The sequence below is a fragment of the Stomoxys calcitrans genome, chromosome 3 (assembly GCF_963082655.1).
Source record: "Stomoxys calcitrans chromosome 3, idStoCalc2.1, whole genome shotgun sequence".
NCBI classification, from domain to species: domain Eukaryota; kingdom Metazoa; phylum Arthropoda; class Insecta; order Diptera; family Muscidae; genus Stomoxys; species Stomoxys calcitrans.
In genome coordinates this window covers 71458553-71471004 of record NC_081554.1, presented here as the reverse complement: position 1 = coordinate 71471004, position 12452 = coordinate 71458553, and the positions used below count along the sequence as shown (strand labels likewise).

Here is a 12452-nt window from a genome sequence, read left to right as displayed (position 1 = left end):
TACGCTATGGCGGGTGTTTTGGGGAAGGGGCTAATGCAAATACAAATGTAAATATGCCCATTAACATTCCATTAAGGAACTGGGGTAAACTTCTCACAAATCAATGAGGCGTGCCGCAGGGCGTCGCCTCTTTGGGAGAAAGTTTTGACATGGCAAAGTACCTCACAAATGTCGCTGGGATAACCATCACTGACAATTTTTCTGATGTACGTGCCAGAATTCGAACCCAGGTGTTCAGCGTCATTGGCGGACATTGGGGAAGGGCCGTGCCCCAAATACATGGTCCCACATTTGTGCTCGTAGATTCGTATTCTACTACTAAATTTTTTTATGTGAGCCCCATATTGCGATGGTCAATAAATACTTGCTGTTTGAGGTATTGTTGGGTAAGGAGTAGAACCCCAGAAAATTGATCCGGAAAGTGGGTATCAATTTCGTGCTCTACTTCTGAATACCATTCATTTGAGCCCCACATTGACATAGTCGATTAATATTTTCGATTTAGGGGTACTCCGCTATAGCCCATCTTCGAACTTAATCTGCCTATGGACAAAAAAAAATTGTGCAGATTCAGCTCAATATCTCTATTTTTATACCCTCCACCATAGGATGGGTCGTCATTCTGTTTGTAACACCTAGAAATGTGTCTAAAACCCCGTGACATTTTAAATCGAACTAGCCATATCCGTCCGTCCGTCCGTCCGTCTGTCTGTCGAAAGCACGCAAACTTTTGAAGGAGTAGAGCTAGCCGCTTGAAATTTCGCACAGATAGTTTTTATTAGTGATGGTCGGTTGGAATTGTAAATGGGCTCAATCGGTCCATGTTTTGATATAGCTGCCATATAAACCGATCTTGGGTCTTGACTTCTTGAGCCGGTATAGCGCGCAATTCTCATCCAAATTGATTAAAATTTTGCACATAGTGTTTTGTTATCACTTCCAACAACTATGGGAAGTATGGTCCAAATCGGTCCATGTTTTGACATAGCTGCCATATAAACCGACCTTGAGTCTTGACTTCTTGAGCCTGTATAGGGCGCAATTCTCATCCAATTTGATTGAAATTTTGCACATAGTGTTTTGATATAACTTCCAACAACTATGAGAAGTATGGTCCAAATTGGTCCATAACCTGATTTAGCTGCCATATAAACCGACCTTGGGTCTTGACTTCTTGAGCCTGTATAGGGCGCAATTTGCATGCAATTTGATTGAAATTTTGCACATAGTGTTTTGATATCACTTCCAACAACTGTGCTAAGTATGGTCCAAATTGGTCCATAACCTGATTTAGCTGCCATATAAACCGACCTTGGGTCTGACTTCTTGAGCCTGTATAGGGCGCAATTCTCATCCAATTTGATTGAAATTTTGCACACAGTGTTTTGATATCACTTCCAACAACTGTGCGAAGTATGGTTCGAATCGGTCCATAACCTGATATAGATGCTATATAAACCGATCTTGGGTCTTGACTTCTTGAGCCTTTAGAAGTCGCAATTACTATCCGATTTGGCTGTAATTTTGCACATGGTGTTTTGGTATCACTTCCAACATTTATGTGAAGTATGATCCAAATCGGTCTACACCCTGATATAGCTGCCATATAAACCGATCTGGGATCTTCAGCCTCTAGAGAGCGCAATTCTCATCCGATTTGGCACAAATTTTGCACGACGGTTTCTCCCATGGCCTTCAACTGAATCTGAATCGATCTATAGCTTGACACAGCTCCCATAAAAAACGATCTGCCGATTTTGCTTCTTCAGCCCCGAATCGGACTATAACTTGATATAGCTCCACCTCCTCCCCGGTCCATATTCATTATTCCTTGTTTGCCTGAAAAGAGATACTGCGCAAAGAACTCTACGGATGCGATCCATGGTGGAGGGTATATATTGGGTTGCCCAAAAAGTAATTGCGGATTTTTCATATAGTCGGCGTTGAGAAATTTTTTCACAGCTTGCGACTCTGTAGTTAGTTATCAGCTGTTACTTTTAGCTTCCTTTAGAAAAAAAGTGTAAAAAAAGTATATTTGATTAAAGTTCATTCTAAGCTTTATTAAAAATGCATTTACTTTCTTTTAAAAAATCCGCAATTACTTTTTGGGCAACCCAATAAGATTCGGCCCGGCCGTACTTAGCACGCTCTTACTTGTTAAAGACTGCAGCGTGATTTCAACAGACAGAAGAACGGACAATGCTAGATCGTTTTAGATTTTTATGACGATCAAGGATATATACATTATCGGGTCAGAACGGAATGACAAAATGAATATACCCACAACCTTCGGCGGTGGGTATAAAAATTATGTAGCCTATTTTTCCTTCTAGACCAACCTAACTATCTGTGATAATTTCATGAAAATTGGTTCAGCGGTTTTTGGGCCTACATGGAACACACAAATTTATAAAGCCACAAACAAACAAGCAAAGACAATTTTATTTTTATATATAAAGCTTTAAAACGATTGCAGTTTGCTATTTGCTTCGTTACACTTTTTTTATTTCGATGTCCTATACTAGGCTCTAATGGCACGTATTCGGGTTTGGCAATCGGCTCACTAATGTAGGACAAGCCATTTCTGTCATATTCGTCCACCTTCTCATATCATGTAATATCGTCTTGTACAGGAACTCAAGCCAGCATTATTTCACAATTATGCAGCTTGATCAGGGTTTCTATATATAAAGGGTGATTTTTTAGCTATTATCTTTTTTGGCAACACTGGATTAAAGAGCTCACACACGTTTCGTGTTTTGTTTCACTGACAAATTTCTTCAGTTTAGTCTATAATTTAACTATGAATCGTCTTAAAAACGAACAACGCTTGCAAATTATTGAATTCTATTATCAAAATGCGTACTCTGTAAAGAAGATTCATCAAGCGCTTCTTCCATTTTACGAAGAAACTCATTTTTGGCTCAATGGGTACGTAAATAAGCAGAATTGTCTATTTTGGCGTGAAGAAAGTCACATTTTGGTGCGGTTTATGGGCTGGTGGCATTGTTAGACCGTACTTCTTCAAAGATGAGAGGAATCGTAACGTAGGTTAGGTTAGGTTGAAAAGGGGGTGCAGATATTAATCCGCACCATGCCACTATGGACATACACCTAAGCCAGTAATCGGCTTGTTTTGCGCTCTAAAAACCATAACGTAACCTCTAAAAAGAAAGTTAAGAATTCCGTACTACTTACAAATTCTTTAATTCTTTTCAATACCACTGCCCTAAGTTGGTCTGATATTGTGTCTCCACCTCCAAGTACCGGTATCTGTTGTACGCGACAGCCGGGCAATGACAAAGGAAATGCTCCAACGTCTTTATCTTCACCACATGCTCTACAGATGCTATCACTTGCCGCACCGATTTTACATAAGTGAGCTCGTAGTCCTATGTGTCCCGTTATGATACTAACAGCTATACTGACCTCCATCTTGCTTCCTTTCAGTAATAGCGTCGTCTTCTCACGATCTTGATCCTCCCCTAGGATTTTCGCCGTCCTACCGACCGTTTCGCTGTTCTACATTGTTGCATGCGTCGCCCACTCCCTTAACTAAGACTGCATCGATCCGAAAGGCTTCGGGTTAGCCAAGTTTATTGACGGCAGTTCTCTGGCCTTCACCGCCAAATCGTCTGCCCTTTCATTTCCCCTTACATCGTTATGGCCCGGCACCCAAACGATGCGGATTTTCCCATCCTCAGAGAAGACGTTAATCTCTTTTTTACACTGCAAGACTGTTCGTGACCTTACTGTCCTGTTAACCGTCGTAACCATTTTTTGAAAAACTTTCGTATAGCTCTTAAAAAATCACCCTTTACATCCACGCATTTCCACATCACCGCCTTTAATCAAATGATCAAGGCCCAATTTCGTTCCTGACTTCAACTAGGGGCCATTTGTGAAGCTCGTGGTCTTATCCTTCTCAAACAAAACATCTGCCTATCTTTTTCGTTTAGTTATCGCCCTCTACGGCCTTTAACTGAAACGCCATCTATTACTTGTATCTTTTCTTTAAGAAGATATCTTTCTTAAACGACCATTGAAAACTCCTTTGAACAGAGAAAAAAATCTGCGAATCTCTAATGAGTTCATGAAAATTCATTACCCATTTGAATTTCCGCAACTAAAAACCCCAAAGGCGACCAAACGCCGGTTTTCAAATGTACTTTAAGTGGGATTTCGCGTGTATATTAAAATCGCTAAAAACTCCAATAGTCTTGTGGCAGCTTACATCTGTTTCCATTCGCAACTGCCGTTAGGCTTTTGGCAAACTCTAAGTCTAGGCCACAAGGCTGGGTGGACAAAGTAGTAGTCATTGGGCGACAGGGGGTGTCTGTGTTAATTTTGCAGCGGAACTGCAATTGCCGATTAGCGGCAATGCTGTGCCCTGTCATTGCGATGTAATTAAATGTGAGTAATTGTAATTTCATTGCTTTTATTTGTTTATCGGGAAATTACACGGGTAACAACAATGTTTTTCAATTTCAAACTTTTTCATTGTTGACCTTTTGTGTGATCCCTTGTTTGTGTGGATTTAATTGGAGCTACCACAACCATTTTGATTGGTACGCTGCAGGGGTCCCAACGACAAGCCAAGCTGTTTGATGAGTTCACGAGCTTGTTCAATATATTGAGGTTTGGGATCGCGTTCACGGGTTAAGATCCAGACAACCTCTGCAAAGAAAAGGAGGGAAAATTATAAAATGAAAATAGTTTTTAGAAATATGGTTTCATCCGTGTTAACCTAAGGTTGCATTATATCGACGGTCTTATGCAAAGCCAAATTTTGGCTTTTTTTTATGATTTTTCATTATATGCCGTATTTATTTTTACTTACGTCCTTTAAGAAATCCCAGAATATCCGTACACGAATAGACCACCGCATAGTTTTCATAATCTGTATCAAGTACCCAATAGTTGGCACCTCCAGCAAAGGCTACGAAACAAAAAGAAAAACAGAAAGACAATTAACACAAGAATAGCGTTATTAAAATATTTATCTCCTACAGATCTATGACGCTAGTTGTATTGTTGATATATGAGCTTAAATATTTAGTTTGTAAAACAAATAATGCATCGTCTCATTTGTAATTATAAACGTTCTCGTTACGAAACATGACTAACATTATAGGCTTCAAATTAGTGCGCAAATATTTTTTTTTTACTGCGGGCTATATAAATATGGCAATTAAATTGCAACTGTTGCTACCCGTTTAGCCAGTTACGTGAACTTTACGATAAAAAACAAACATTTTCACATTTCCTACTATATTAAAATCAAATGCAAAAAATATTTAGTGGCAAACTCCAATTTCAGGAAATTACGTAGAGTTTGGCCTTGCTGAGACATATTCGAGACATATTTGCAAGTAAAACGTGCAATGTACTGCCGGGTCGAATCTTGGTAACCCACCATCATAAATTCTGCTGAAGGTTAGGTTAGGTTGAAAAGAGGTTGCAGATATTAATCTGCCCCATGTCACTTTGGGCATACACCTAAGCCAGTAATCGGCTTGTTGTGCGCTCTAAGCTACAAAGTAACCTCTAAAAGGAAAATTTTAACTTAGGAATTCCGTGTTACTTACAAAATCCTTAATTGTTTTCAACGCCACTCCCTTAAGTTGGTTCATGTCTGGTATTGTGTCTCCACCTAAGTGCCGGTATCTGTTACACGCAACAGCCGGGCAATGACAAAGGAAATGGTCCAACGTCTCATCATCTTCCTCGCATGCCCTACACATGCTATCACTTGCCGCACTGATTTAACATAAGTGAGCTCGTAGTCCCGTGTGTCCCGTTATATACACTATGTCCCGTTATACTATACTGATCTCCTTCTTGCTTCCTTTCAGTAATAGTTTCGTCTTCTCACTTCTCTTGCTTCCTTTCAGTAATAACTTCGTCTTCTCACGTTCTGGATCCTCCCATAGAATTTTTCCCATCCTATCGACCGTTTCTCTGTTCCACAATATTGCATGCACATTCGTCGCCCACTCCGTTAACTCGGACTGCGTCAACCCGAAAGGCTTCGGGTTAACCAAGTTTATTGACGGCAGTCCTCTGGCCTTCACCGCCAAATCGTCTGCCCTTTCATTTCCCCTTACTCCGTTACGGCTCGGCACCCAAACGATGCGGATTTTGCCATCCTCCGAGAAGGCGTTAATCTCCTTCTTACACTGCAAAACTGTTCGTGACCTTACCGTCCTAATTGTTATTGCCTTATGGCAATTTTACTGTCGGTAAAGATGTTCACACTCGACGTCCTTGCGTTAGTACCACACCACCTCACGCATCCCGTGATCGCCCGTATCTCCACCTGCAGAACCGTATTATGGTCAGGCAGTCTAAAGCTGATCTCAGTCCCTGGGTTCTCTATGTAAACCCCCACGCCCACTCTGTCCTCTAGCTATAATCCATCCTTCCAGAAGGCAATACTAGGATTCCATCATTCCAAGACTGTGCCGATGGCAGCAGTGCCTCACACTCGATTTCAAGGTTCATCTCAGGTATTCGATCGGAAACCTCTTTCCTTCCTTCCAGGTTTCCTATCGTCGGCTCGATTTTACCGCCATGGTATGAGCAGCTCCAATCCCCAATCCATTCTCCCATCGCCTTAAGTCTCATAGCCGCAGAGGCTGCCTCACACTTAATTTATATGTCAATGGGTCGGATATCTTGAATAGTATCCAGTGCCCTAGTGGGCTCCGCATATGCCAACATGTTCTCTGAACCTGTTGTCAGCCAAATCCGACAACAATTGCGACTTCGAGGGGCTTAAGAAGTAAAATTGGGATATCGGGTTAAGTGGCAGTTTGCCATTAGACTAACTTAAACGTTTTCGTCCGTTGTGATAACACAGGAACAGAAGAAGGAAGATGCCTTCTAGTTCCTACCGTTGAACCATCCAGATCCCTTTAAAAAAACCCAATAACTTGCGAATGTTCACATTCGCTAAATCAGACAGGTTCTCAAAAAAATGAGACCCTAAAGTGGAACTCCCTCTGACTGCTAGTGCGGGACACACACACAGAAGTAGTTCTATAGTCTCTTTTTCGGGGCTACCAGAAATGGGTTGAGGACCAACCCAGGAAAGAGGGAGCTGGTGATCTTTACGCGTAGATATAAGATACCGGAGTTCAGACTCCCGTCCTTGGACGGGGTCACCCTGCGACGGTCGAAGGAAGCGAAGTATCTAGGTATATTCCTCGATTCGAAACTGTCCTGGAAGAGGAACACCGAGGAAAGAAGCCATAAGGCACTGTGCGGCCAACTAGAGTGAGGGCATTCGCGATTCGATTTCCTGAGAGGGACGAATGGAGGGCGAATGGTGTACTTGAGGAGGATGAGACCTCGATATACACAGATGGAGTCAGGGACTGGATTGGGAGTCTACTCTGATGCACTTTATATCAGTATGTCTGGACGAGTGTCCGGTCTTTCAGGCAGAGGTCTGTGCCATTCCAATGGCCGCAAGGGAAATTCTGGTAAGAGGCTTACCCCCCTCGAAACTCAGAATTTATGTGGACGGTATGGCGGCGTTCAGGCCCTTGGGGTCAAGGATGGTGGGGTCGAGTTACGTGGCGGATTGTTTGGAATCCCTGGATAGGCCCCGGGCCCACGATGTGACGCTGACATGGGTTCCTGGGCATGAAGGGATTCCAGGAAATGAGAGGGCGGTCGAGTGCGCCAGGAGGGGTTCGTCTGCACCGGGCGGACCAGTCAACGGTGTTTCCTACGTGCGTGCCAATTGTCGAGCTACTGAACACAGTAGATGAGATGGCCAGGGCGGCGTCGGTGGCGCGGTGGGACTCGGTGAATGGTTGAAGATCTGCGAAGGCGCTATGGCTGGCCATCGACCAGAGGAGGACGAGAGAGTTGCTGGCGTTCGATAAGAGGTCGATGAGTACCTTGACAGGGGTCATAAACGGACACTGTGCCAAGGGCCGCATGGCGGCGCTCATGGGAATATCACACAATGACTTCTGTAGGAGTTGCCTCGATGGAAATGGGGGGGGGGGCGGAGACTTTTGAGCATTTGCTGAGTTCCTGTACGGGTCTGCAGGGACGTTGGCTCTCCTTTGTGGGGAGCCGTTTCTTTTGTGATCTGGGTGAACTTGTGAACGTACCACGGGAATGTCTCCTGAAGTTTGTTGAGGGAACAGGATAGTTCCGACGGGGGGTTCCACAAGCTCCGTACTTGCGTAGGGACGGGCGGTTCTACACCCCCCGCTCGGGTTATCCACTCCACCTGTCTTTTCTTTTATTCGTGTATAACCTCTAGTCCGAGGTACACTTTCTTTCTCTTCCCTTTCTCTCTGTGGGGTACCACAATGGGCCAAACTGGCCTCCGAGTGAACTCACCCTTGGTGGGCAACCCATTCAACCTAACCTAACCTAGAGTCTTCTTCTTCGATGCCCTCACAGCTTCTGCAGACTATATCTTGATACAGACCCGGATTATAGGCTGCCAATTTAAGGTCTTAGATCCTTTAAATCCATATTCGCTATTTGATCTCGCTAGAATTTGGGACAGTTAGGCCTCTCTAAGTCTTTATTCAATACGGCTCAGATCGATCCACATTTGGATATAGCTGCCATATAGACCTATTTTGATTTAAGGTCTATTAGACTTCTTCAGCCCCCCACAATTTTGGCCACAATTTTTGTCCGATTTGGCTGAAATTTGACACGTAGTGTACGGCTATGACTTCCAAGAATTGTACCAAATACGGTTCATATCGATCAAGAACCTGATATAGCTCCCATATTAACCGATCTCCCGATTTGACTTCTTGAGCCCTTACAAGCCGCGATTTTTATCCGATTTGGATGAAATTTTGCATGTAGTGTTCTGTTATGACTTTCAACAACTGCACCAAGTACGATCGAATCCGGTCTATAACTAGATATGGCTCCCATATATTAGCAGAATCCAGGTGGTGGGTTCCCAAGATTCGGCCCGGCCGAACTAAGCACGCTTTTACTTGTTGAAATATAACCTTATTTGGAAGCTTAATCAAGATATCGATCTATTTGTCCATTAGTTGGAATACAATTTTAGTAAACTACAAAAAATTGAGGATACGTTGGCATGGGACCTACATCTAAAGTTTGATCGACCTGGACCACATACGGCACGGTTGTAAATAGGTCTAATAAAACCCCCGTTCTAAACTTTAGTCAAATGGGATAAAAATGCGCTTTTTAAGCTTAAGATTTTTAATCTAGAGATTGGTAAAGCTGCTATATAGAGCAATCTCTAGAACCTAGGGCCCAGTTTTGAGGCCACCATAGCACAGAGGTTAGTATTCCCGCCTATGACGCTGAACGCCTGGGTTCGAATCCTAAGGAGAGCATCAGAAAAAATTGTTAGTGGTGGTTATCCCCTCCTAATGCTGGTGAAAATTGTGAGGAACCATGCCATTTAAAAAAATGGTATGGCAGCCATGTACAAATATCTTCCCAAAAGAAGTGTGACACTGTGGCACGCCGTTCGAACTCAGCTAGAGATAGGGGTCCCTTTTCTTTCAGCTTATAACTTGAATCGGACAGCACTCGTTGATATGTGAGAAGTTTTCCCCTGTTTCTTAATGGAATGTTCATAGCAAATTTGAATTTTTTGCCCACTGTGCATCTGTACCGAGTTTGGCCTAGATCAGGCCACATATCTCTGAAGCATAAATGTTGCATATTTCACCGGCAACTTCAAGGTTACGAAATGTTTTTAACATATGGAGACCACCGTAGCGCTGAAGTTTGCATGTCCGCCTATGTTGCTGAACGCCTGGGTTCGAATCCCGGCGAGACAATCAAAAAATTTTTCAGTTGTGGTTTTCCCCTTCTAATGCTGGCAATATTCGAAAGTTACTATGCCATGTAAAACTTGTCTCCAAAGAGGTGTCGCACTGCGGCACACCGTTCGAACTCGGCTATAAAAAGGAGGCCCCTTATCATTGAGCTTAAACTTGAATCGGACTGCACTCATTGATATGTGAGAAGTTTGCCCCTGTTCCTTAGTGGAATGTTCATGGGCAAAATTTGCATTTGCATTTGTTTTTAACATACATATCCAAGCAGGTGGGTATCCAAAGTTCGGCCAAATTAAATGCGATTTTACTTGTTAAAAAGTTGAAGCAGAGATGTAAATAACAAATCACGTGCGTCTATGACAAGAAAGGTTATCATGAAAAAAAATTGTTAATGGGAACAAAGGTTGAAATAACCAACTAAAGAGGCATCTTCAAGGTTTTTGAACTACAAAATGCTAAAAACCATTTGATACTTAACAAAAAGTCTTGAAAATTTAACATATGTTGGTTATCTCCACCTTTGTTCCATTAAATAATTTTATGTATTTTCTATTTGCAAACAGTTTTTATACACTTTTCAAACTTACCAGGCATATTGTCAAATGTTACAAGTAGTTTAGCGGGTCCAACAATTTTAGCGGATCCTCTGATATCTTTTGGTGCTCCAGTTCTAGATTTTCAGGGAAAATATTATTAATCAGAGTTTCAAATAATAACTTTAAATTATTCTTACAACTCATTTATATTAAAATTATAGACACTAATATCGCCATTCTGGAGAAGGCCGTATTGGGCATAAATACATTTGCCGCCCAATTCAAAAATAAATGGATACTTTTGTTGCTCATACCAGCGACCCAAATACTAAAATCATTAAAATTACAAGTAAAGTAAAGCATTTTGAAGAACATTATATTAAGCAAAATTTACCCGATTAGCATCGAAATTTTTTACAGTTGGAAGCTGTTGGTTGCACACACCTTTACTTAAAACCTGAGATAGGCATGCGTGAACTAAACAGAATAAAATGACAATTTGCTTTACACTAAAACGAAAAAAACAAAATCTTGTTTGTTATTAGCACCAATTGTTAAAGTTGACATTAGACACTAAACCTTTTCATAATGCTGTTATTATTGTTTTTATATACTTGTTTAACTATCTTTGGTTTTATCTCTTTGGTCTCACACTAACTAGACGCGACTGGTGGCCCATGCTCTCGTCAGTTTGTGTTTTATATTAAACAAGTAAAAGCGTGCTAAGTTCGGCCGGGCCGAATCTTATATACCCTCCACCATGGATCGCATTTGTCGAGTTCTTTTCCCGGCATCTCTTCTTAGGCAAAAAAGGATATAAGAAAAGAGTTGCTCTGCTATTAAAACGATATCAAGATATGGTCCGGTTCGGACCACAATTAAATTATATGTTGGAGACCTGTGAAAAATTTCAGCCAGTTCGTATAAGAATTGCGCTATAGACCGATTCATAATAAACACGTTTGTTGATGGTCATGAGAGGATCCGTCGTACAAAATTTCAGGCATATCGGATAATAATTGCGACTTCTAGGGGTCAAGAAGTCAAGATCCCAGATCGGTTTATATGGCAGCTATATCAGGTTATGAACCGATTTGAACCTTATTTGACACAGTTGTTGAAAGTAAAAATAAAATACGTCATGCAAAATTTCAGCCAAATCGGATAGGGATTGCGCCCTCTAGAAGCTCAAGAAGTCAAATCCTCAGATCTGTTTATATGACAGCTATATCAGGTTATGGACCGATTTCAACCATACTTGACACAGTTGTTGGATATCATAACGAAGTACTTGGTGCCAAAAATTCATTCCAATCGGATAAGAATTGCGCACTCTAGAGGCTCAAGAAGTCAAGACCCAAGATCGGTTTATATGGCAGCTATATCAGGTTATAGACCGATTTAAACCATACTTGGCACAGTTGTTGGGTATCATAACAAAACACGTCGTGCGAAATTCCATTCCAATCGGATACGAATTGCGCACTCTAGAGGCTCAAGAAGTCAAGACCCAAGATCGGTTTATATGGCAGCTATATCAGGTTATGGACCGATTTGAACCATACTTGGCACAGTTGTTGGGTATCATAACAAAACACGTCGTGCGAAATTCCATTTCAATCGGATAAGAATTGCGCACTCTAGAGGCTCAAGAAGTCAAGACCCAAGATCGGTTTATATGGCAGCTATATCAGGTTATGGACCGATTTAAACCATACTTGGCACAGTTGTTGGGTATCATAACAAAACACGTCGTGCAAAATTTCATTTCAATCGGATAAGAATTGCGCACTCTAGAGGCTCAAGAAGCCAAGACCCAAGATCGGTTTGTATGGCAGCTATATCAGGTTATAAACCGATTTGAACCATACTTGGCACAGTTGTTGGATATCATAACAAAACACGTCGTGCAAAATTTCATTCCAATCGGATAATAATTGCGCACTCTAGAGGCTCAAGAAGTCAAGACCCAAGATCGGTTTATATGGCAGCTATATCAGGTTATGGACCGATTTGAACCATACTTGGCACAGTTGTTGGATATCGTAACAAAACACGTCGTGCAAAATTTCATTTCAATCGGATAAGAATTGCACACTCTAGA

The 12452-nt window shown here is 41.8% G+C and overlaps 1 protein-coding gene across 1 annotated transcript; it reads right to left on the bottom strand.

Moving 5' to 3' along the window:
• Window positions 1-4421: 4421 nt before the first annotated feature.
• On the bottom strand, window positions 4422-11016 carry LOC106092925 (apolipoprotein D-like). Its single transcript, XM_013259881.2, has 6 exons — window positions 10928-11016; window positions 10743-10857; window positions 10546-10676; window positions 10400-10482; window positions 4841-4939; window positions 4422-4677 (listed from the first exon to the last, which is right to left on the bottom strand). Exons 1-6 carry the CDS (start codon window positions 10933-10935, stop codon window positions 4538-4540), a joined length of 576 nt encoding a protein of 191 aa, XP_013115335.2. The 5' UTR covers window positions 10936-11016; the 3' UTR covers window positions 4422-4537.
• Window positions 11017-12452: the final 1436 nt, after the last annotated feature.